Raw genomic sequence first — 27,293 nt, 5'->3', positions numbered from 1 at the left:
TCAAAAGAGGTCATAGGTTCCAAACCATAGAGAGGTAGAGTATAGAGTATGTATGTCTTCGTAAACGTATGTCAATTTCAACATAGTAAAATTAGAAAAAAATTATTCATATCATGTTTAATTGAAAAAGAGTAAAATTAGAAAAAAATTATTCATATCATGTTTAATTGAAAAAGAGGCACAGATTGACAAATAAGAGAAAAATCTAAAGATAGAGAGATTAAGAAATAAGATGGGATGTTAAATGTAAAATAGAGAGTAAGAAATAAGATGGGATAAGGATTAACATCAAATAAGATGCTAATAAAATAATACGAGTAAAGGATTAAAGATAGAGAGGTTAAGAAATAAGATGGGATGTTAAATGTAAAATAGAGAGATTAAGAAATAAAATGGGATAAGGATTAACATCAAATAAGATGCTAAAAAAATAATAAGAGTTAAGGATTAATTTAAAATTGAAATCCTTCGAATTACCTCTTTTTTATCATGCCACCCTATCTCCTACCTCCTCTTGTAATCCTTCCCTTTATCCAAATTTTTTTTGCCATCTTTAACAATTTCTAACTATTATCTTAACCTCTTACCTTCTTATCATCAATTTTATATTAATTTTTAACTCCTTGTATAATTTTATTAGCATCTTATTTGATGTTAATCCTTGTCCCATCTTATTTTTTAACCTCTTTATTTATATTTAATATTTATCATCTTATTCGAGTTTAAACTTTCTTCGTCGTCTTATTTGATAGTAATCCTAGCCTCTTTGTATTAATTTTAATTTATTTTTATTTTTATTTGGATCTTTAATTCTTAGCATTTTATTAATCTTTAACTCAATTTATTAATTCTTAGCCTCACTCTTTTACATTTATTCCTCCTCATCTTATTCGAATTTAATCCTTAATTTCTTTAATTGGTTGGTCTCTTATTTGTCATTAATCCTGGTCTACTTTTATTTCTTTAATTCTTAACCTCTTTCGTCTCGGGACGATATTGTTGGACCAATCCCCATTCACTTTATGTGCATCTAATCCCGTCCCATTAACATATTCATTTATTTAATTATTTCATAATAAAAAAGATTTTCACTTTTAATTCTAATGTTAATTTTATATTAACATTTGAGATTTCAATGGAACATTAAATGAATAATCTTATTTCTAATTTCACTATGTTCCAAATTTCTAATTTCACTATGTTCCAAATTACCAAATCCCTATGAGTATTAATTTGTTGAAATTGAACGGTGAAACATCATGGTTTCAAAAAGGGTAATTAGTCAAATATTATTTATTCAAATCAAAATTATGACTATTAATTCAACATTCAAAAATTTTTTTATAAAAAAAAAAACTTTCAATACTGATTAATAAAAGTAAGACAAATCATTCTACTTTTATTCGTAATTTTTTTAATTTACTTTTATATATATATATATTTATATATATTTCATATATATATATATATATATATTTCATATATATATATATATATATCAATTTCCTCATTTGCAAATAATTTAAAAAAAAAAAATTAAATATTTTACAATTTTATAATTTTATTGAAACTCAGGCCGCCTAATACCTTCCCTCAACCTTAAAAAGCTAGGAAACGATAATTTCCAACCCGGTTAGACTGAGTGGAAAATTATTGGTCATAAATAACTTGTATTTGTAAGGTGCCGAAAAAAACATCCTGCAAGAATACTGGATGCAGGGCATAAAGACAAAAGAAAAGAGCATATAACAAATAACTCCTGTACATATAACAAAAATGTGCCGCCGTGATAGGGGCAAAGAACAGAAGCTTTAGTCAGGAGGCACATCTTAGTGAGGAGGCACATCTGCTTATCGCCATCCTATGATGCTTTCATGGATCACCATCCTCGCATCCTGCAGACATTCAGATCTTTATTCTTCGGGGATCTCTCCCCCATGCACGACCATGCACTTCTATTTTGATCTTTTTCAAAAGTTTTTCTTCTCATATGTATTTCAGACATTTATATGATCTTAATATAATCTATTCAGCTTTTTTCTCTGAAAAAAAAATAACTTGTATTTGCAACGGGGATTCCTATTTCCGCCACAATTCTTTAATTAATGCCCTATGACATACGGGGCATTAAGGAAATATAAAGCGAGCTGTTTTTTTCACCTCCAGCTTTTTCAGCTCGCGTTATATTTCCCTAATGCCCCGTATGTCAGGGGTATTAATTAAAGAATTGTGGCCGAAATAAGAATCGCCAACAGCCATTTGTAGCTACAGGGTACAGGAAAGGTTTTTTTATGTCTTCCTAATGGACCCACGGACTCAATGGGGCAAGGACAAAGGACATATAATTTGAAATGTAACGGGATACAGGGTACAGGAAAGGTTTTTTTGGGTGGAAAAGTTTTTCGGCCATGGATAATTCCGGTAATAACGCTAATGTCCATCTATATATAAATGGTGACAGAGATGGTGGGCCGAACAGCCATGTCAACAGATTCAGCAAATCTGCAGTCAGGATATAAATGGTGACAGAGATGGTGGGCCGAACAGCCATGTCAACAGATTCAGCAAATCTGCAGTCAGGATAAGGGTGGCTGTACAATGGTTCGCTGCCGATATTGAAAGATAAATTAATGAACATTAATCATATATTTCAATTGACCTGGATTTGTTCCAGATAGATAATGTTTGATTCTCCTGCCGATGGCAAATGAATGAATGAGAGCCATCCAACAGCGCACCCCTCTACCACTTTGGGATGACTGGTAAGTTTATCAGACACTTCACATTGAAAGATGCAGTGGCTTCTAGAATTGTTCGCTACGGACATTCAAAGAAAAATAAATAAGCATTGTTCTATTGATGAATGCCAGCAAAGCTTTTATAATCAGTCCCAAAGTTTCTCACAAACATAAATAAATATGCATTCGACACTATTGAAGTGCGCTGAACACAATTTCGTTAATAAGAATGAAGAATATCTCGTTACGTGAAGGAAGGAGAAAGTTTGATTTCAATGCCTCATTAGGAGATTAGAGTAAAATCATCAATTAAACATAACTTGCGACATAAGAAGAAACCAGAATCCTTAACCTACTATGAAGGTAAGTGTAATAAACCTGATCTAGAAGAAAAGATGGTCCAAAATAATTCAGCTACTGAAGGAAAATACATGATACATCATTGTTATAATTTATAAATACCGTGAATCAATATGCTCCATGAAATTTCTTAATGTAAGTTTCACTGTGAAATCCTTGTTGTCTAGCCAACGCTGACTAGGGTATCATTGATTTTTCATTAAGCCGCTTCGTTTTTATTTATTTTTATTCTAAATCACTAAATTTCCTCTCTTGTAGCTATTGTCAAATCGTAACACCCGAACCAGATATCGGTAACGATTTGGCAGCAATCTCCTTGATAAAGTCTTCAACATTTTTGTCTGAAGACCCGCCTTCCGCCATTGCCTCCCTAGCTATTGTCTTCCACTGTGAAGCGTTCTTCCTCATCTCAACGCCTTTCTCAGTTTCCATGACCATTCTGATACATTTCTCCACTTCCTCCTTCTCCACCAGTCCGTCTGCTGATCGTTTATTCACTCTCAATCCCATCTTCCATTTCCTTTCAACCCATGTGGAATTAGTGATCTGATCACCCCACAGAGGAACCGCCAGCATGGGGACCCCCAAACTAAGGCTTTCCAGCGTCGAGTTCCATCCACAGTGGGTCATAAATGCACCCACGGATTCATGAGAAAGAACTTGCAGCTGTTGACACCATGGAACAACGAGTCCCCGCTCTGAGATTTCTTCGAGGAAACCCTCCGGCAAGTTTTTGAAACTGGACATGCCCCCTTCGGAAGCCGAGGGACGAATAACCCATATGAAGTGGTAACCACTCGCCTTCAACCCAAGAGCTATTTCACAAGTTTGTTCTTTTGAAAGAACCGCAAGGCTTCCGAAAGAAACGTATACAACGCTTGCGGGCTGTTTCCTATCCAGCCAATCCGTGCAGTTTGCGCTTCTCCACAAATTTCCACCGACGTCTGTGTCTCCGGGATTTCGGCTGCCCAGGAAGGCCAACGGTATGAGAGGACCGACGGTGCGAATCGGAGCTATCAATTTCATTGACTTTATTTCTTCCGTTTCCAGTTCCTGAAACGAATTTCCCAGTATCCACGTCGATTCTGGAAGAGATTGGAATTGTTCCACTACGAATCGCGACAGAGTCGGGTAGGGATTTGAAGGTAGCAGAAAGGATGGCATATCAGAGACACTAAGCGGTGGAAGTCCCGGTATTTCTATCGCCTCAACACTCTCCCACGTTTCATCCCACGCCGCTGCTGAACACAAGAAGAAGATTGAGATATAATTAGAATTTAGAAACACTGACAGCTAGATTCTAAACTATAGACTGAGATGCAATTCTCGTGCTGCAAATATATACCCATATTTCCAACAATAAAATGGTGATAAATCGAAAAAACTGCACAGGACTGCGTCCAGAAGAAAGCCGAAGGAATATTAAATTTCTTTGCAACGCCCGGAATCCAAGTAAGAAAGGAATTTAGAACAATGCAAGAAATCTTGTTGCCCTCAGAGTTGAGCCTCTCGATCAGATTCCCCAGTGTCTCTCCTCCTATCTCGAATAATTTGTTCAGAACTACCTCTACGTCGCTCCGTTCGGAATCCGTAGTCAGTCCGTCTGAGATTGTCTCAAACCGAACTTCCTCACGCTTCTTTGAGCCTCCCAATACTCCGTCTTGCGCCTCTATAATGGGCAAGTGCTATTTCATGGACTATAGCATCATTAATGCTATAGTCCACGTAACCCGAAGAGCCCATGGATGCATGGATGCACCGTCCTTACAACCAAATCCATGTATGTATGGGATACTGACGCGACAGCTACATGCAATCCCATGATTTTCCGGCAACTATGCTCCGTACCTTTCCCGGCCGCTCCCTTCCAACCTGTCACACGGTGGATATGATAGTACACCATACTCATTCAATGCAACCTCTATAGTCATTCAATGCAATCGCCCAATCTTGGTGCCCAAAATTTCAAAATTCAAATGTTATTTCCGCGCCCAAACTGCCCATGAAATTTCTGAAACGAAGTGAAACGAACACACCACAGAGATTTCGAATATCTACAGGGGTCTCTCCTCGCATCATGGTCTTCCAACGCTCTTCCGGTACTGGTTCCGCCATACGAGAGGCCGAGAGTTGGAGGTGCCACTCTCTCTGGTTTCCCAGATTGGATCATCCATTGACCACATAAAGCAGGGATTATTTGTGCGCTCTTATATAAATGCATCTTCTGAATACAGAATGATCTCGCCGATTCACAACATCTGAGGAGCTTGCTTATATTGTCTTTGGTGTATCTGCAGAGGAAAATAATAGCACAGCGGAGAGAAATCTTCAGGGACATAGAAGACTTTGCAGTTAGTAGTTTCTTCTGTGACCTTCCTTCTTCCTTACAGAAAATGGTTTTCTAATAAGTTGCTGCGGGGACTTTCGGTTTTTTAGGGAATTTTCGTTAGCTCACTATTGAGCAATCTTTCTGTTTTGATTTGATTTCAGGGTTGTGATTGATAACGCCGTCTGTGAAAACGCAACATTGGTGAGGGTGAAGCCCTTGGCTTTCTCAGTCTGAATTTCTTGAATACATCCTATGTGGGGTAGTTTTTCAGGGAACACTGCCATCTGACAATACGCATTTTAATGTATAAGACTCTGATCGCATTGTCAGCGTTCCGTTAATGTTGACTAAACGAGAGACACAGAACGCTTCTTTCCTGCAATTTGCAAGGTTGGTTTATGCTCCCTTGTTTATTATTATGATTTAGATGTCCCTGATAACTACCACATCAACCTGTTAATTTCAATTAATTTATATTTCTGCAGATTCCGTTATGAGTTTGACTTCATATCACATATTCCTGCACTCCCATCTTTAACGGCCTCGTAAAGTAAAATAAAATATTTTGCGAGTTCAAGATATCCTAGGAATAAACCTGCGTTATAAATTCCAGTTTCTTCAATTTTATCTATTATAAAAAATAATATAAATATTCCCCTTTAATGGTAAAGCTCGTTGAAGTTCCGAAGAGTAATTATAAAATCTAGATTCTGATAAGATAAGTTGAACCTAAATCCCATATACTATATGCAATCATACGGAATTGATCGCTTTGATGCCTAAACAACATTATATAGAGCATGCGCATGCTTGTAGAACTAATTTTTAAAGGACAAGATCCTCTTTATGTAAAGCAAATGCAGACATTTCAAATATATAAGAAAGGAATATGGGCATCGGAAGGAGATCAAATCCCTCATTGAACATTGAACAATCATGAACTATAATAATATGACAATTGGAAAGAACCTGCGTGGACAAAACCTCATTGAACACTAAAAACAATCATGGATAAGAGGCAGTACGGCAGAACTTTTTTTTCCATTAACTAGATTCTGGATTTGAGGTAAATTTTATTTGAAATTCCATAAAAAGAATTATAAAAATTATAATTGACTGGTTGAAATTATACAATATTGATATTCTAAAATTATTTTATTACTCTACTATTTTATTATATTGAGAGAGGTAGTTTATCTATACTCTATTATTATATTGAGAGAAGTAGTTTATATAGCCTAGTCTAATTAGATTGTTTTTTGCCTTGAAAATCATGAAAATTTTGGTAATATTTTGATAAAATTTTGCAGCCAATTTTGTAAAGCAATTATCAAACTTTAAGATTTTAGGTGTCTAGAAGTATAAAATTTTGCAGCCAATTTTGTAAAGCAATTATCAAACTTTAAGATTTTAGGTGTCTAGAAGTTTTTTGATGACGCTAAATCCATTTCCACCATCAAAAACATGATTAGAACAATACTACTCCAAGGTTTCTTGAATTTTGTTTATCCCATTTCTACCATTTTGATCATCCCCTAATTCCTCAGCCATTTATATATGCATATAAAAAATATATATAATTCTTTTAATACTCAATCTAGTCACATTATTATTTTCAAAATAAAAATAAAATATTAAAAAATAACAATTAAATAATCAGAAAGGATGACAACCACAGAATCAGATATTCACTTCCGTCTAATAGAGTTTGGGAATCTGGACCAAGTACCTGCCACAGTTAATTTTCCCTCTGTCAGCATTACGTATATCCTTAAAAAGATCATTTTTAATAAAATCTATTTTTAAAATTAAGAAATCTAAAATTAAGGGAAACTGTTTTGATTTCATGAGAGCATTTTATTAATAAAATATAATTTTTATGAAAAAGAAACTTAAGACGAAGGAAATTAGTTTTTAGAGTAAATCTATTAAAACATCATTAACCAATTGTAATTATAAATATTTTTTTTGTTAAATAATATATATGTGTATTATAGAGGATATTTTAATTGGCAATTGTGATGATATGAAGTATTTTGCAAATTAAAAGATCTAAGATTTAAATTTCCTTGAGTAATGCAATCTATATAGAAGAGGAAGATAATTACAATATGCCCGAAAATATAAATATAAAAGCTGTAGGAATCAACCCACCCACTATGAGACTAAGGCTACCTATTTACCAGTTCTTCTAATACATTATATACATATGTGTGAATTTTTTTATTTATATAAGTAATAAATACTCTTACTGGAAGAAAAAAAAAAAAAAAAAAAAGAGTAATAAATACTCTTACTGGAAGAAAAAAAAAAAAAAAAAAGAGTAATAAATACTATTGTTTTTTTAAGAGGTAATCTCTTATTTATTTTGATTAGGATTATGATTAAACACATCATGTGTCAATATTAAATAATTGATATTTTTTTGTAAATTAATATTTTTATTGTCTCCTAATGAATTCAAAAATAAATTACAATATAAAGCCATGGAGTGCTTATTCATAGTACTTTATAGGTCGTTTCACTTGTTTCAATAGAGACGAAAAATTTTAACCCCTTATTCATTACACTTAATCTCAATTAACAAACATTCTTAATATACCTTGACATTCCAAAACATAACATTAATACAAAACAACCACCAAACATTCGAGGAAGACAGACTTGTTGGGTCCTTTGTTGTAGAACTTGGGGGAGTAGCAGGATCAGATTAACAATGAAATTAGCCTTCGAGATGTGTCAGCTTTACATCGAGTTTATCCAAAGAAGAAACTTTGATTTCTCAGAGCTCTCTCAGTGTCTTCCAAAGAGAGAAATACATTGCATCTTTCCATCTATTTATTTTTTAGTACAATGTCGAGCAATGTCTTGATATGTAAGTGTAATACTATAGAATTAAGATATTGTTTCCTTCGTCCCCTCCTATGACTAATATAAGGAAAATAACCAGAGACCTTTTCCAAAAACTCAAAATTAGAAAAGGAAGGCTTGTTGCTCTACATCAACCATGGATTCTAGTTTCTTGATTTTTTAACCGGTCTCAGGGAAAGATCATGCATAAGGAGCCCTAAAAGTTTCTTGTACATGTAATTGTTCCTAGTTTCAGTTTTGAGGCCCCTACCAGTAAACTCCCCTCCTGCTCTGCATATGTTGTATAGGCGGCATATCGTGTAGGAGTGACGATCTCTCGAAATTCTCAGAAAAGATCAAACAGATAGAGGAAGGAAAATTATACAAAGGTATACCATACCCTCTACCAAACCCCAACCCACTGTCTTTGGAATTAAGAAACAAACGTGAGGGAGGAATGAAACACAAACAATAAGACACAAAGCAAAACTCATACAAATTTGAATTACAACATGTACCTCCACGAACATGGAGCCAAAATCACACCCAACCCAAGAAATTACCCCGCCAATGCTTGAACCACCTTTGCTATAAAAATTACCCAAGCCAATAGGAACACACCACATAGTAGCAAACACAACACTATCAAACTCACTAATAAGTAGGTCCTCCAACCCCTCGTCAAAGAGAGATATCGACACAGTGAAAATCAAACCTTTAGAGAAAAACCACACAATTCGATACCAATTGATACACAAAAGGAAGGGTAGCAAAGATACTGTGAGTAAGACAGGTGAGAGAAAGAGGACATACAAAAACTGCGCCCATCGTCAGCTTCCAATGGTTCATCACCTCTACAACTCCAATGAGATTCATTGCTTCCCCACCTACCTTAATCCCATGCAGCTAGGTAAAGTCTTGCAGCCACAACATGGCTTGTTCGGATTTCTACAAAATACTAATGTTATTTGATCTACACCTGAACCAAGCTCTCCACAATTAGAAAAAACTTCAGATTTTCCCTCATGTAGGTGGGGCTTCTACTCCTCCCCGTCACCCAGCCTCAATTGCTCTCCTCCCGTGTAGGTTCTCATACTAACCATCTCTTCCCTGTTTCACATATTTAAAGTTACTTGTGTTACTCACACTTGTGCATGCATAGACCAAGTCACTCCCCCCTACCCACTCCTCCCCTATAGTTTCTCATACTAACCATCTCTTCCCTGTTTCACATATTTAAAGTTATTTGTGTTCCTCACACACTTGTGCATGCATATAGTAAGTCACTACCCCCTACCCACTCCTCGGTGAGCTTAAGTCGATTGTAAATTCCCCGAATATACGGGAATCCGACGGACATGGGCGCGGTCAAAAAATTGACCGTGCCCAGGTCCGTTGGATTCCCGAATATTCGGGGAATCTGCAATTGACTTAAGGATGCCCCACTCCCCTCGTCCACTCCCTGCCCATCATAAATTTCTATCTTTTTAAGAGGTTAACAAGCTCACCTACCAAGCCCCTATGTCACTCTCTATTCGCACCCATCATGAAATATTAACATCCTTGGTTTTGTGCAGCACCATCAAAGAATTCCCAGGGAGTATTTTTATCTATGGGAGCAGGGGCTAGCGGTCTCCTAGGCCGAGGTCTGGTGGGCTCGGGCATATCGTGGAAGGCAGATATAATCTGGGCCGAGATATGCATCCATCTAGTTGCTCTGTCATTAAAAATAATCTGGCTTTGAGCCAGCGAGATATGCTAGCATATAAGAAGGGGAAGGCATAACTATTTTGTACCTCGATGCAAACTACACCAATTTTCCTAGGCTCGGCAAATATTTTCACCCTCCCATTTACTAGATAGTTGAATCCAGGAGGTGACAATCTACCAGAGATTGCTCTGAGATTCACATTGAAGAAATAAGTGTTGAGTCGATTCAGAACATTGTTTGCATAAGACACACCAGTGAGGGCCTTGGAATGAACGATGTGATAGTGATTCCCCGTGGGGACCTTGTTTCTGAGAACACACCAAGAGAAAAGTCTTGTTCACGGGGGAGAACCAAGCTTCGAGATGCTCTTCCACCGTTCAGGTGTCTGCTTAGGTTGTTTGTGCGATATGAGACTGAGATAGCCAGCCTTTGGGGTATAAATTCCGTTCTCTGCTAGGCACCAAACAAGTTCATTAGGTCCCTCCTTAATCCTGATGTGAGATTCACTCATAGCATTTATATAATCTTGCCACTCTTGGTGCCATTGAGGAGGAATATCAAGCTGTTGGGCAGATTTCCATCCTTGTGAGAAAATGGTGGTGTTCGTCTGATCAGCTATGTGTGCAAAGACCTTTATATCTTGTAAATTGAGGTGCTTGATGGAATCTTCCTCCCCCCCCAATCCAGGAATCCAGTCCTATGCGAGCTTTTGATCCATCATTTATTCTCCAGACCAAATTGTTTCTGATTGTAGGCAGGGAGTGCAAAAGAGCCTTCCAAACTAATGATATACCTATTCTTGGCCAGCTAGGCATGCGGACCCAATCCATGATTGGGAGAGGCCAAATGTACTTGTAATAGGAGACAGAGGTCGAAAGATTCTGCCCAGTCAATAATATCCAGCCCATTTTTGCAGCCAAGGCTTGTGCAAATAGAGCTGGGTCTTTTAGGCCCCAACCTCCCCATTTTTTGGGTAGAGAAATCTTGGGCCAACTGAACCAAGCAAAAATCTTCTTATCTTGTTGACCATTCCAAAGGTATCTGCTACAAATCCATTGTAGACGGGCAAGGATATTCCTAGGAATCCATGCCAAAGACATCCAGAAAACAAGACTGGCTTCGAGAACAAATTTAATGAGCACCAGTCTGCCTGCTCTGGATAAGTATCTATGACACCAATTTGAGAGCTTTTTTTCCAACTTGGTAACCAGCCAAACCTAGTCTGCTATCTTTTGACTGAGGGGTTTGATCCAAAATCCCAGGTATTTGAAGCCACGATCAAGGGGGAGGATACAATAAGGAAAGTGGTGCTGAGCAAATCGTGACTCATGGATGGAAATAAGTGCTAATGTAATGGTGGATTTCCCTTGATTAGCCTGCATGCCAATAGCCTTCGAGAAGAGGGAAAGAACATTTGAGAAGGTGATAAAGTCTCTAATGCTTCCATCAAGGAAAATGAGAACATCGTCCACAAAAAGGAGATGTGTAAGATAGCAGAAATCATTTATTTTGAGGACACAGTGTCTGCCATCTCTTTTCGCTTGTGCAAGTAATCTACTGAGACCATCCATTACTATCAGAAAGAGTAAGGGGGAGAGGGGGCAGCCCTGTCTGAGGCCTCGCTCAACTTGAAAAAAATGGGAGGCAGATCCATTGATGAGGACACTGAAAGTTGGGGTGGAGACGCAAGCCATGATCCAAGTGATGAAAGCATGGGGGAAGCCAAGGTGAATAAGAAGCATCTTGATGTAGAGCCAACTAACTCGATCAAATGGTTTTTCCAGGTCGATCTTTAGGATGATTCCTTTTAGTTTATTGGTCTGGATCGAATGAATGGCCTCCTGAGCCGTACCAATGGCTTCGTGAATCTGTTGATGCTAAAGGAAAGCAAACTGTTTGGGGGCTATATGGCAAGAGAGGATGGGGTGGATATGGTTAGAAATGATTTTAGCAATGATCTTATACAGGCGATTGCAAAGGGAGACGGGCTTAAAGTCATTGAAAGAGGAGGGGGAATTAGATTTTGGAATAAGGGCAATGAAGGTGGTATTGACAGCATTCACGCGTGTCCAGGTGGACTAGAATGTGAGCTAGGGTTCGATTCTTGGTTTGAACGAAAGTCTTATCATGGTCCAAGTATGTTCCGAGAGAATTTCCAATTCTGGCGAAGACCTCCTCACACCAGTACTGCAGAGGGAGTCCGGGCAAGCGAACCCATAGAGGTCCCGCACCAATCTGCGTTTTGGAAAGTGAGGGAATGTACCATAGGTCGCCGGGTGGAAAAACTGAGTAACGGAGATCGTGAGGATTGTGATTTGCCGGAGCAAAGGAACGGGAGCACCACCTCTTCCACAAACACTAGCGTTGGAATCCAGGTAGACCCCCACTTGCCCAGTTTCCGTATATGCACACATCTTCCGTATATTCCCAGTTTCCGTATATGCACACATCTTCCGTATATGCCCAGTTTCCGTATACGCCCAGTTTTCGTATATGCACACATCTTCCGTATATGCCCAGTTTCTGTATATGTGCACATCTTCCGTATATGCCCAATTTTCGTATATGCGCACATCTTCCGTATATGCCCAGTTTCCGTATATGCGCACATCTTCCGTATATGCCCAGTTTCCGTATATGCGCACATCTTCCGTATATGCCTAGTTTCCGTATACGCCCAGTTTCCGTATATGCCCAGATCTTCCGTATATGCCCAGTTTCTGTATATGCCCAGATCTTCCGTATATGCCCAGTTTCCGTATATGCGCACATCTTCCGTATATGCTCAGTTTCCGTATATGCGCACATCTTCCGTATATGCCCAGTTTCCGTATATGCGCACATCTTCCGTATATGCCCAGTTTCCGTATATGCACACATCTTCCGTATATGCCCAGTTTCCGTATATGCACACATCTTCTGTATATGCCCACATCTTCCGTATATGCTCAGTTTACGTATATGCGCACATCTTCCGTATATGCCCAGTTTCTGTATATGCGCACATCTTCCGTATATGCCCAGTTTCCGTATATGCACACATCTTCCGTATATGCCCAGTTTCCGTATATGCACACATCTTCCGTATATGCCCAGTTTCCGTATATGCACACATCTTCCGTATATGCCCAGTTTCCATATATGCGCACATCTTCCGTATATGCCCAGTTTCCGTATATGCACACATCTTCCGTATATGCCCAGTTTCCGTATATGCGCACATCTTCCGTATATGCCCACATCTTCCGTATATGCCCAGTTTCCGTATATGCCCAGTTTCCGTATATGCGCACATCTTCCGTATATGCCCAGTTTCCGTATATGCTCACATCTTTCGTATATGCCCGGTTTCCGTATATGCACACATCTTTCGTATATGCCCAGTTTCCGTATATGCACACATCTTCCGTATATGCCCAGTTTCCGTATACGCCCAGTTTCTGTATATGCACACATCTTCCGTATATGCCCAGTTTCTGTATATGTGCACATCTTCCGTATATGCCCAGTTTCCGTATATGCGCACATCTTCCGTATATGCCCAGTTTCCGTATATGCACACATCTTCCGTATTTGCCCAGTTTCCGTATATGCGCACATCTTCCGTATATGCCCAGTTTCCGTATATGCCCAGTTTCCGTATATGCACACATCTTCCGTATATGCCCAGTATCCATATATGCGCACATCTTCCGTATATGCCCAGTTTCCGTATATGCGCACATCTTCCGTATATGCCTAGTTTCCGTATATGCGCGCATCTTCCGTATATGCCCAGTTTCCGTATATGCACACATCTTCCGTATATGCCCAGTTTCCGTATATGCGCACATCTTCCGTATATACCCACATCTTCCGTATATGCCCAGTTTTCGTATATGCCCAGTTTCCGTATATGCGCACATCTTCCGTATATGCCCAGTTTCCGTATATGCACACATCTTCCGTATATGCCCAGTTTCCGTATATGCGCACATCTTCCGTATATGCCCAGTTTCCGTATATGCTCACATCTTCCGTATATGCCCAGTTTCCGTATATGCGCACATCTTCCGTATATGCCCAGTTTTCGTATATGCGCACATCTTTCGTATATGCACACATCTTTCGTATATGCCCAGGTTCCGTATATGCGCACATCTTCTGTATATGCACCATGTTCCTTTCACCATAAATCCGATGTATGATACTAATTACCAATTAGAATGATATCATAATAGTCAATTGATTCATATGCAACAAACACCATTAGCCTCTATCATGCAAAGCATAACTTATACTAGTTAATGATACCAATTCTCAATGCATAATCTCATACTCAAATATTGACTTGAGTATACTCCCCTTATGGTCATGCTCCCTCTTTGTGTTAGGAATAAGACCTCTTTGTGTTAGGTCCCTTTTGTTGGCACCTTTCCTGTTATCCACCATAAGACCGAGTCATGGCGACCATTGGCTTAGGCCCTAGGCACTAAGCCCTTTTAAGTCCTATAGGAGGCCTTTTTCCTTTGTTAATGGCTCCACGTCATTGGTCACGTTTTTAGGCGAATGACCACCCATCAACCCAAAGGACGGAGCTCCCTATTTGATAGCCCCTTTGTTTATTATGTGTTTCACTCCTTCCTTTCTACGCGAAACAATCCAAGGAGCTAGTGCTTAGATGCTCCTAGAGCCTCTGCGACTCTTTTCTCTATGCCCAAGATATTATCTATGTGAAACAAGTCGAGGGTAGTGTCCAGGTGCTAAGCTCGAAACTCCCTTATCCACGCACTTCCCTCTTGTGCATGTTAACAAACTCATTGGGGTTTGCCTTCCGAGTTGACATGTCCCATGGGGACCGCCCGAAACGCTCCCCATTGGCCATCATTGTTGCCTGTTGGTGCTGACGTATCCCAATGCCCTTTCTCTTGACACTTTCATTTTCATGACCTCCATACCTCCCTTGGGGTCGATCTGTGGGTCGATGTGTCCAATGGAGACCGCTTGGTGATATGTGATTGGTTGTCTCCCTCCGTATATGTCAATTGTCGTGTTTGGTTATTCTACCAACTTTGGCTATGCGCTAAAGGATCCTCCGTTCACCTTTAACCATGTTATTTTACTTTGGGTTCATATAGCTTTGGCTCGCTCTATCTTTCAATCCAAGAGGCCATTTTAGGGCTTCCAAACCACTGGAAAGCTCCTTAGAGATCTATCCAACTTGCTAGGTTACACCTGCATTTGAGATGATATGGTGCTAAAAAACTGGCTCTGAAGTATATGTACTATTTCTTTGCCACCAATGATTACCATGCTTTCCTCTGCCTTTGCTTTGCCTATGCCACCTCTACTATTGCTTTTTCCATAAATCTTTACCTTGATCACTAATGAAAAAATATTTACCAATGCAATTTTCTTTACCAATCTTTGCCATTTCCTTTGCCTTTGCCTTTTCCATCAATGACAACATATGTCCAACAAAGGGAGGACCTGGTTAGAAGGGTAAGGAAAGGACCTGTTGAGACCACCCAAAGTTAAGGAGTTTTGTCTCCAAATTTATTGAATAAAGCCTCAAGCAACGTGTAGAATCTTAATGAGGCATCCATCGATGACTCACCATTGAATGTGATGGAATGGAATGAACCATGACACTACTGTTGAACCCAACCCAAAACAGCACCCTAAAGTGCTCTTCTTATCAGAAGCACAACCTGCCCAATCAGAATCAGTGTATCCTTCCAATCTCACTCCATCTCCCTGCCTATAGTCCAGACCATAATCCATTGTCCCCTGCAAGTATCGCAAAATGCGTTTTGCAGCCACCCAGTGAACCTTCCTAGGCTCACACATAAACTGACTCATCGTGTTGACTGCAAAACAGATATCTGGTCTAGTGTTGACCAAATACATCAAGGAACCAATCAGCTGTCTGTACAATCTGGGATCCACCAACTCGGAATCCGAAGCATGAAGATTCTTCCAGTTGGTGATCATTGGTGTCGACATGGGTCTACAATCCTCCATGTGGAATCTGCTAAGGATGTCTGTTATCACAAAATCAGTACTAAGGGCTGCTACCTAGCAAGATCTCATGTAACTATTTCAACCAGACTTCAGACCAAGGATTAGCCTCCTTAGTCAGAGAGGGCTCTCTCACAGATCATGAATATGGATTTAGGACAAGGAAAGATGGCTAACTCTTTAAACAACACATGAAAATAAGCTGGTTGGACAAATATCAAATTAGTCTTCATTGGGCTTATGGAGTCTCACACATTCAGTAAACAAAAGCACAGTTATTTCATGGAAGTCAAGGCTCTTTACATCAGATGTTCAAACATACTTTACATAAACCACAGCTTGCCAAGCATACAGGAAGTCAGAGCATTTAAACATGAATTCTGAGTGATTATGCTGTAACAAGGCTGTAAAAGAACATTAAGAGAATAAACCACCATTACATTTGAACAATATAATCTATTGAGAATCTTGAGAAGAAACAACAGCTGTTTTTCTATTACTGTAATAAGTCTTTTACATCAGCCAAAATAAAACTCTGTTTTTCATAAATATCCAACCCTCTGTTTATTTCTCTTTCAGCTATTTATAAAGTTCTCTTACTTGACTCTGATTCCTCTGAGGGGAATTCGAAGTCCTTTCCTAATGACACCTATACACCTTTTAAACTAACTAATAAAGTCACTTACTACTAACTGACAGCACTACAATCCTAAACAATTAACGCTGGAATCCTAAGACAATTAAAACTCTAATTCTACATCATGCTGGAAATAACATTTATTACAACCAAAATGGCGCTCCTACCTGGATTCCAACGCTAGTGTTTGTGGAAGAGGTGGTGCTCCCGTTCCTTTGCTCCGGCAAATCACAATCCTCACGATCTCCGTTACTCAGTTTTTCCACCCGGCGACCTATGGTACATTCCCTCACTTTCCAAAACGCAGATTGGTGCGGGACCTCTATGGGTTCGCTTGCCCGGACTCCCTCTGCAGTACTGGTGTGAGGAGGTCTTCGTCAGAATTGGAAATTCTCTCGGAACATACTTGGACCATGATAAGACTTTCGTTCAAACCAAGAATCGAACCCTAGCTCACATTCTAGTCCACCTGGACACGCGTGAATGCTGTCAATACCACCTTCATTGCCCTTATTCCAAAATCTAATTCCCCCTCCTCTTTCAATGACTTTAAGCCCATCTCCCTTTGCAATCGCCTGTATAAGATCATTGCTAAAATCATTTCTAACCATATCCACCCCATCCTCTCTTGCCATATAGCCCCCAAACAGTTTGCTTTCCTTTAGCATCAACAGATTCACGAAGCCATTGGTACGGCTCAGGAGGCCATTCATTCGATCCAGACCAATAAACTAAAAGGAATCATCCTAAAGATCGACCTGGAAAAAGCATTTGATCGAGTTAGTTGGCTCTACATCAAGATGCTTCTTATTCACCTTGGCTTCCCCCATGCTTTCATCACTTGGATCATGGCTTGCGTCTCCACCCCAACTTTCAGTGTCCTCATCAATGGATCTGCCTCCCATTTTTTTCAAGTTGAGCGAGGCCTCAGACAGGGCTGCCCCCTCTCCCCCTTACTCTTTCTGATAGTAATGGATGGTCTCAGTAGATTACTTGCACAAGCGAAAAGAGATGGCAGACACAGTGTCCTCAAAATAAATGATTTCTGCTATCTTACACATCTCCTTTTTGTGGACGATGTTCTCATTTTCCTTGATGGAAGCATTAGAGACTTTATCACCTTCTCAAATGTTCTTTCCCTCTTCTCGAAGGCTATTGGCATGCAGGCTAATCAAGGGAAATCCACCATTACATTAGCACTTATTTCCATCCATGAGTCACGATTTGCTCAGCACCACTTTCCTTATTGTATCCTCCCCCTTGATCGTGGCTTCAAATACCTGGGATTTTGGATCAAACCCCTCAGTCAAAAGATAGCAGACTAGGTTTGGCTGGTTACCAAGTTGGAAAAAAAGCTCTCAAATTGGTGTCATAGATACTTATCCAGAGCAGGCAGACTAGTGCTCATTAAATTTGTTCTCGAAGCCAGTCTTGTTTTCTGGATGTCTTTGGCATGGATTCCTAGGAATATCCTTGCCCATCTACAATGGATTTGTAGCAGATACCTTTGGAATGGTCAACAAGATAAGAAGATTTTTGCTTGGTTCAGTTGGCCCAAGATTTCTCTACCCAAAAAATGGGGAGGTTGGGGCCTAAAAGACCCAGCTCTATTTGCACAAGCCTTGGCTGCAAAAATGGGCTGGATATTATTGACTGGGAAGAATCTTTCGACCTCTGTCTCCTATTACAAGTACATTTGGCCTCTCCCAATCATGGATTGGGTCCGCATGCCTAGCTGGCCAAGAATAGGTATATCATTAGTTTGGAAGGCTCTTTTGCACTCCCTGCCTACAATCAGAAACAATTTGGTCTGGAGAATAAATGATGGATCAAAAGCTCGCATAGGACTGGATTCCTGGATTGGGGGGGGAGGAAGATTCCATCAAGCACCTCAATTTACAAGATATAAAGGTCTTTGCACACATAGCTGATCAGACGAACACCACCATTTTCTCACAAGGATGGAAATCTGCCCAACAGCTTGATATTCCTCCTCAATGGCACCAAGAGTGGCAAGATTATATAAATGCTATGAGTGAATCTCACATCAGGATTAAGGAGGGACCTAATGAACTTGTTTGGTGCCTAGCAGAGAACGGAATTTATACCCCAAAGGCTGGCTATCTCAGTCTCATATCGCACAAACAACCTAAGCAGACACCTGAACGGTGGAAGAGCATCTCGAAGCTTGGTTCTCCCCCGTGAACAAGACTTTTCTCTTGGTGTGTTCTCAGAAACAAGGTCCCCACGGGGAATCACTATCACATCGTTCATTCCAAGGCCCTCACTGGTGTGTCTTATGCAAACAATGTTCTGAATCGACTCAACACTTATTTCTTCAATGTGAATCTCAGAGCAATCTCTGGTAGATTGTCACCTCCTGGATTCAACTATCTAGTAAATGGGAGGGTGAAAATATTTGCCGAGCCTAGGAAAATTGGTGTAGTTTGCATCGAGGTACAAAATAGTTATGCCTTCCCCTTCTTATATGCTAGCATATCTCGCTGGCTCAAAGCCAGATTATTTTTAATGACAGAGCAACTAGATGGATGCATATCTCGGCCCAGATTATATCTGCCTTCCACGATATGCCCGAGCCCACCAGACCTCGGCCTAGGAGACCGCTAGCCCCTGCTCCCATAGATAAAAATACTCCCTGGGAATTCTTTGATGGTGCTGCACAAAACCAAGGATGTTAATATTTCATGATGGGTGCGAATAGAGAGTGACATAGGGGCTTGGTAGGTGAGCTTGTTAACCTCTTAAAAAGATAGAAATTTATGATGGGCAGGGAGTGGACGAGGGGAGTGGGGCATCCTTAAGTCAATTGCAGATTCCCCGAATATTCGGGAATCCAACGGACCTGGGCACGGTCAATTTTTTGACCGCGCCCATGTCCGTCGGATTCCCGTATATTCGGGGAATTTACAATCGACTTAAGCTCACCGAGGAGTGGGTAGGGGGTAGTGACTTACTATATGCATGCACAAGTGTGTGAGGAACACAAATAACTTTAAATATGTGAAACAGGGAAGAGATGGTTAGTATGAGAAACTATAGGGGAGGAGTGGGTAGGGGGGAGTGACTTGGTCTATGCATGCACAAGTGTGAGTAACACAAGTAACTTTAAATATGTGAAACAGGGAAGAGATGGTTAGTATGAGAACCTACACGGGAGGAGAGCAATTGAGGCTGGGTGACGGGGAGGAGTAGAAGCCCCACCTACATGAGGGAAAATCTGAAGTTTTTTCTAATTGTGGAGAGCTTGGTTCAGGTGTAGATCAAATAACATTAGTATTTTGTAGAAATCCGAACAAGCCATGTTGTGGCTGCAAGACTTTACCTAGCTGCATGGGATTAAGGTAGGTGGGGAAGCAATGAATCTCATTGGAGTTGTAGAGGTGATGAACCATTGGAAGCTGACGATGGGCGCAGTTTTTGTATGTCCTCTTTCTCTCACCTGTCTTACTCACAGTATCTTTGCTACCCTTCCTTTTGTGTATCAATTGGTATCGAATTGTGTGGTTTTTCTCTAAAGGTTTGATTTTCACTGTGTCGATATCTCTCTTTGACGAGGGGTTGGAGGACCTACTTATTAGTGAGTTTGATAGTGTTGTGTTTGCTACTATGTGGTGTGTTCCTATTGGCTTGGGTAATTTTTATAGCAAAGGTGGTTCAAGCATTGGCGGGGTAATTTCTTGGGTTGGGTGTGATTTTGGCTCCATGTTCGTGGAGGTACATGTTGTAATTCAAATTTGTATGAGTTTTGCTTTGTGTCTTATTGTTTGTGTTTCATTCCTCCCTCACGTTTGTTTCTTAATTCCAAAGACAGTGGGTTGGGGTTTGGTAGAGGGTATGGTATACCTTTGTATAATTTTCCTTCCTCTATCTGTTTGATCTTTTCTGAGAATTTCGAGAGATCGTCACTCCTACACGATATGCCGCCTATACAACATATGCAGAGCAGGAGGGGAGTTTACTGGTAGGGGCCTCAAAACTGAAACTAGGAACAATTACATGTACAAGAAACTTTTAGGGCTCCTTATGCATGATCTTTCCCTGAGACCGGTTAAAAAATCAAGAAACTAGAATCCATGGTTGATGTAGAGCAACAAGCCTTCCTTTTCTAATTTTGAGTTTTTGGAAAAGGTCTCTGGTTATTTTCCTTATATTAGTCATAGGAGGGGACGAAGGAAACAATATCTTAATTCTATAGTATTACACTTACATATCAAGACATTGCTCGACATTGTACTAAAAAATAAATAGATGGAAAGATGCAATGTATTTCTCTCTTTGGAAGACACTGAGAGAGCTCTGAGAAATCAAAGTTTCTTCTTTGGATAAACTCGATGTAAAGCTGACACATCTCGAAGGCTAATTTCATTGTTAATCTGATCCTGCTACTCCCCCAAGTTCTACAACAAAGGACCCAACAAGTCTGTCTTCCTCGAATGTTTGGTGGTTGTTTTGTATTAATGTTATGTTTTGGAATGTCAAGGTATATTAAGAATGTTTGTTAATTGAGATTAAGTGTAATGAATAAGGGGTTAAAATTTTTCGTCTCTATTGAAACAAGTGAAACGACCTATAAAGTACTATGAATAAGCACTCCATGGCTTTATATTGTAATTTATTTTTGAATTCATTAGGAGACAATAAAAATATTAATTTACAAAAAAATATCAATTATTTAATATTGACACATGATGTGTTTAATCATAATCCTAATCAAAATAAATAAGAGATTACCTCTTAAAAAAACAATAGTATTTATTACTCTTTTTTTTTTTTTTTTTTCTTCCAGTAAGAGTATTTATTACTCTTTTTTTTTTTTTTTTTTTTCTTCCAGTAAGAGTATTTATTACTTATATAAATAAAAAAATTCACACATATGTATATAATGTATTAGAAGAACTGGTAAATAGGTAGCCTTAGTCTCATAGTGGGTGGGTTGATTCCTACAGCTTTTATATTTATATTTTCGGGCATATTGTAATTATCTTCCTCTTCTATATAGATTGCATTACTCAAGGAAATTTAAATCTTAGATCTTTTAATTTGCAAAATACTTCATATCATCACAATTGCCAATTAAAATATCCTCTATAATACACATATATATTATTTAACAAAAAAAATATTTATAATTACAATTGGTTAATGATGTTTTAATAGATTTACTCTAAAAACTAATTTCCTTCGTCTTAAGTTTCTTTTTCATAAAAATTATATTTTATTAATAAAATGCTCTCATGAAATCAAAACAGTTTCCCTTAATTTTAGATTTCTTAATTTTAAAAATAGATTTTATTAAAAATGATCTTTTTAAGGATATACGTAATGCTGACAGAGGGAAAATTAACTGTGGCAGGTACTTGGTCCAGATTCCCAAACTCTATTAGACGGAAGTGAATATCTGATTCTGTGGTTGTCATCCTTTCTGATTATTTAATTGTTATTTTTTAATATTTTATTTTTATTTTGAAAATAATAATGTGACTAGATTGAGTATTAAAAGAATTATATATATTTTTTATATGCATATATAAATGGCTGAGGAATTAGGGGATGATCAAAATGGTAGAAATGGGATAAACAAAATTCAAGAAACCTTGGAGTAGTATTGTTCTAATCATGTTTTTGATGGTGGAAATGGATTTAGCGTCATCAAAAAACTTCTAGACACCTAAAATCTTAAAGTTTGATAATTGCTTTACAAAATTGGCTGCAAAATTTTATACTTCTAGACACCTAAAATCTTAAAGTTTGATAATTGCTTTACAAAATTGGCTGCAAAATTTTATCAAAATATTACCAAAATTTTCATGATTTTCAAGGCAAAAAACAATCTAATTAGACTAGGCTATATAAACTACTTCTCTCAATATAATAATAGAGTATAGATAAACTACCTCTCTCAATATAATAAAATAGTAGAGTAATAAAATAATTTTAGAATATCAATATTGTATAATTTCAACCAGTCAATTATAATTTTTATAATTCTTTTTATGGAATTTCAAATAAAATTTACCTCAAATCCAGAATCTAGTTAATGGAAAAAAAAGTTCTGCCGTACTGCCTCTTATCCATGATTGTTTTTAGTGTTCAATGAGGTTTTGTCCACGCAGGTTCTTTCCAATTGTCATATTATTATAGTTCATGATTGTTCAATGTTCAATGAGGGATTTGATCTCCTTCCGATGCCCATATTCCTTTCTTATATATTTGAAATGTCTGCATTTGCTTTACATAAAGAGGATCTTGTCCTTTAAAAATTAGTTCTACAAGCATGCGCATGCTCTATATAATGTTGTTTAGGCATCAAAGCGATCAATTCCGTATGATTGCATATAGTATATGGGATTTAGGTTCAACTTATCTTATCAGAATCTAGATTTTATAATTACTCTTCGGAACTTCAACGAGCTTTACCATTAAAGGGGAATATTTATATTATTTTTTATAATAGATAAAATTGAAGAAACTGGAATTTATAACGCAGGTTTATTCCTAGGATATCTTGAACTCGCAAAATATTTTATTTTACTTTACGAGGCCGTTAAAGATGGGAGTGCAGGAATATGTGATATGAAGTCAAACTCATAACGGAATCTGCAGAAATATAAATTAATTGAAATTAACAGGTTGATGTGGTAGTTATCAGGGACATCTAAATCATAATAATAAACAAGGGAGCATAAACCAACCTTGCAAATTGCAGGAAAGAAGCGTTCTGTGTCTCTCGTTTAGTCAACATTAACGGAACGCTGACAATGCGATCAGAGTCTTATACATTAAAATGCGTATTGTCAGATGGCAGTGTTCCCTGAAAAACTACCCCACATAGGATGTATTCAAGAAATTCAGACTGAGAAAGCCAAGGGCTTCACCCTCACCAATGTTGCGTTTTCACAGACGGCGTTATCAATCACAACCCTGAAATCAAATCAAAACAGAAAGATTGCTCAATAGTGAGCTAACGAAAATTCCCTAAAAAACCGAAAGTCCCCGCAGCAACTTATTAGAAAACCATTTTCTGTAAGGAAGAAGGAAGGTCACAGAAGAAACTACTAACTGCAAAGTCTTCTATGTCCCTGAAGATTTCTCTCCGCTGTGCTATTATTTTCCTCTGCAGATACACCAAAGACAATATAAGCAAGCTCCTCAGATGTTGTGAATCGGCGAGATCATTCTGTATTCAGAAGATGCATTTATATAAGAGCGCACAAATAATCCCTGCTTTATGTGGTAAATGGATGATCCAATCTGGGAAACCAGAGAGAGTGGCACCTCCAACTCTCGGCCTCTCGTATGGCGGAACCAGTACCGGAAGAGCGTTGGAAGACCATGATGCGAGGAGAGACCCCTGTAGATATTCGAAATCTCTGTGGTGTGTTCGTTTCACTTCGTTTCAGAAATTTCATGGGCAGTTTGGGCGCGGAAATAACATTTGAATTTTGAAATTTTGGGCACCAAGATTGGGCGATTGCATTGAATGACTATAGAGGTTGCATTGAATGAGTATGGTGTACTATCATATCCACCGTGTGACAGGTTGGAAGGGAGCGGCCGGGAAAGGTATGGAGCATAGCTGCCGGAAAATCATGGGATTGCATGTAGCTGTCGCGTCAGTATCCCATACATACATGGATTTGGTTGTAAGGACGGTGCATCCATGCATCCATGGGCTCTTCGGGTTACGTGGACTATAGCATTAATGATGCTATAGTCCATGAAATAGCACTTGCCTCTATAATGCTCTTACGGCATGCCTCGGTTGTCACAAAGGTGACCCCGACATTTTTCGAGGCGAGCAGTTTGGCAAACTGCAGCATTGGATTTATATGACCCTGCGCTGGATAGCAAACCACCAGAACGTGAAGTTTGCTGTAATCGAACCCCATTAATGACGCCATTCTCATAAACTCCAACGACTATCAGCAAAAATTTAGTACAGAAAGTCTACAAATATTCGAGAATTCAGCCTGTCGCAGGCTCTTCACTCCTAAATAATCGTGAAACGAAGCGTCTCACGTCACAGGAATCTCACGTCTCACGTCTGAACTGTGATCTGGTTTGAAATTTCTCTCGAGCGATCATATATAGCCTTTGGTCCAGCAGCATCTGCAGAGTCTCTGAAATGTTCAGAGTTAAGGTATGAGATTAGTAAGAGATCTAGTAACCCTAGCTTAAAAAATCAGTACTAGTAAAAAAAAAAAAAAAAACCAAATGCCTTACACTAACGATTATGCCTTTTTTGTCTTTTTACGGAAATTAGGGTCTTATTTAAAAAAAAAACTTCTGTTACACGGGAACCTTTCCCTAGAGGCGGGAAACCCGTTTTAGTGGTTCCCACGTTCCCGAAGTTTTGGAATTATATGGGAATGTTCCCTTTTTTGTGGGAGCTGCAATGGGAGCTTGGGAAGCTTTGGAACTGTATCGGAACATTCCCTTTTCTGTGGGAGCTGCAATGGGAGCTTGGAAAAGTTGTCGGAGCTTTGAAGATTGTTTTTTTCGGAGTTCCCACGTTCCATGGGGTTGGGGAATACAAATCATGTAGACAAATATGTTGAACTGCGAAAAAAACATGAGGCCTTGTTGAAACCTTAGCAGGAAGAAAGGCCAAAGTCATCCTTAACACTGATATCCTTAATTGAGAAACTAGAGCAATCCCCTGATGGGTTAAGGAAGTGTGTGACACCTCAATGTAATGACGAGATCTGTAATGATGATATCTGAGATGTCATGCTGATGAGTATTTATTTTTTTGTTGATGTATATGTATCACTCAATATTCTGTGCATATTTTATGTGGCAATCAATGCTTAACCATTAGTGTAACGACCTGCAGTTCCTGGGTGCGCGGGTGGACAGTGCGTGCGCGCAGGTAGGCTTGAACGTGCGGTTCGGTTGAGCTGAACGACTGCGGTTATGTGATGGGCGAGCTCTCTCTTGGATGTGCGATGTATTATACGCATGATAGAAGGGGAGGGAGAGCATATATATGCGTGGTGGCATGGTGACAAACGTTATGGAGGCCGACCAACACTTGTGTGGAGCCGACGGTGCGTTTGGGTGAGTTTGCGATGGAGTAGGGGCTTTGGGCGAGTCGGCTGGGCAGCCAGGACTACGCCCTACACTTGGTATATATTGGGTGAGCGTGGAGCTCATTCTATCATCAATCCAACGCTCAAACAACTTCGCTCTAAGGAGTTAGGCGCAGTTCTAGTGCGCAGATCTAAGGAGGAAGGTGCAGGTTGAGATGCGCCCATTCTTGGGCTCAGTTGCACGGTGAGGATGCGTTTGTGGGTGAAGGTGCGGGCAGGAGCACCCGGTGGTTGGGTGAGGGCGTGCACGGGTGTGTGGCACCCGACGGACGGTTAAGGCATGCACGGGTGTGTGGCGCCTGGTTTGTGCGACGACTTGGCGTGGGTGTCTTGGCGACTCGGGTGAGCGCCCGCCCGATGTGCAAGTGTGCACGGTGACTTGGTAAAGTGTTGAGAGTGTGAACGGAGGTGTGTCTCGGGTAGAGGCGCTCGTGTGTGGCGACTTGGGGGCGCACTCGAGTTTGGCAAACAACATGATCATGCGACAAGGTGAACGAAGCGTTGGTGAGTCATGCGGCGACCGTGCGGAGGTGCCGACGAGCTAGGCAACCGAATTTTGCCTTGGATTGTATGAAATTTGGGGTTTCCAAGCATACTTGTAAAGCTTTGTAAACTGTTGTATAATATATTATTCGGACAGACTCATTGTTCAGGGAGTTGCCCCTCCCTTTATACTGTGCAATTGTGTTCTTCATTTATAATTGCTGTTGATAATGAATTTTTATGGGTGTTCATTGGTATAAAGGATAACCTAATAATACTTGGTTGCGAAACACAAACTAAGTAGGAGTAAGTGGTTAGGCGTAGTCCACGAACATAAGTATTGGTGAAAAGAAAGTGTTCGGTGGTGCCTCACCTCGCTAAGAGCGGTTGAAAGACTACCGCCGGCTTGGGGGCGTGAAAATTAAAGTCGCTTTACTTTTTCTCATAAAAATAACTAGAGAAACATAGGTAAAATTGTTCCTTTGTATTTTTAATGCAGATTATTTCAAACTCTGGTAATGTGTTAGAGTGATCATCTGTCAAAGAACTGATAATAAACTTGATATTTTAATATTTTATGTATATAAAAGAGAAAAAAACTCAGAAAATATATTTATATATCTAAACATTTAAATTATTTCTGATACCTACTTTGCTCGTGAAAGAACAATCAAATTTGAAGGTTATCCCGTTTAATTTTACAAAATTATTTAGGTATCTCGTGAGGATTGTTTAGCATTCTCCTCTTCAATTTTTGCTTTAATGTTTTGCCTATTAGTTACCAGCAAGAAGTCAAAAGTGAACTCTTTGAGTAATGGTGAAGGGGAATGCTTATTCTTCTCCTCTTCAATTTATGCTTTCAAGTTTTGCCTACCCATCGTCGCCGAGAAGTTAAAAGTGAATTCTTTAGATAATGGTGATGATCTTGTTTATCATTGATTTGGTTTTTTTTTAATAAATTTTAACAATTGTGTAATGAGTTTGGACTCAATGTATTTGATATAGAAATTGAACAATATTTACTTAACTCGTGTTTATAAGAATTTTTCTATGTATTAGAATCTAGCAATAT

General features: G+C 39.1%; 1 protein-coding gene and 2 long non-coding RNA genes across 3 annotated transcripts; 1 reads left to right on the top strand and 2 right to left on the bottom strand.

Annotated features, from left to right (window-relative positions):
• Positions 1-2,977: 2,977 nt before the first annotated feature.
• LOC149197714 (UDP-glycosyltransferase 74E1-like) lies at positions 2,978-24,780 on the bottom strand. The gene is made up of 3 exons (XM_089403975.1): positions 24,380-24,780; positions 4,444-4,765; positions 2,978-4,339 (listed from the first exon to the last, which is right to left on the bottom strand). The coding sequence occupies exons 1-3, from the start codon at positions 24,551-24,553 to the stop codon at positions 3,363-3,365; spliced, it is 1,473 nt and encodes a 490-aa protein (XP_089260101.1). The 5' UTR covers positions 24,554-24,780; the 3' UTR covers positions 2,978-3,362.
• Positions 4,958-5,826, top strand: LOC149197716 (uncharacterized). Its single transcript, XR_016254227.1, has 2 exons — positions 4,958-5,449; positions 5,589-5,826. It is a non-coding gene; the product is annotated as an uncharacterized LOC149197716 (long non-coding RNA).
• On the bottom strand, positions 23,330-23,905 carry LOC149197715 (uncharacterized). Its single transcript, XR_016254226.1, has 2 exons — positions 23,707-23,905; positions 23,330-23,567 (listed from the first exon to the last, which is right to left on the bottom strand). It is a non-coding gene; the product is annotated as an uncharacterized LOC149197715 (long non-coding RNA).
• Positions 24,781-27,293: the final 2,513 nt, after the last annotated feature.

Source organism: Pinus tabuliformis, chromosome 2_2, assembly GCF_031772625.1.
Source record: "Pinus tabuliformis cultivar Carrire ecotype Pingquan chromosome 2_2, CPIR1, whole genome shotgun sequence".
NCBI classification, from domain to species: Eukaryota; Viridiplantae; Streptophyta; class Pinopsida; order Pinales; family Pinaceae; genus Pinus; species Pinus tabuliformis.
The sequence above is the reverse complement of the archived record's forward strand: the minus strand, read 5'-3'. Positions and strand labels throughout refer to the sequence as shown.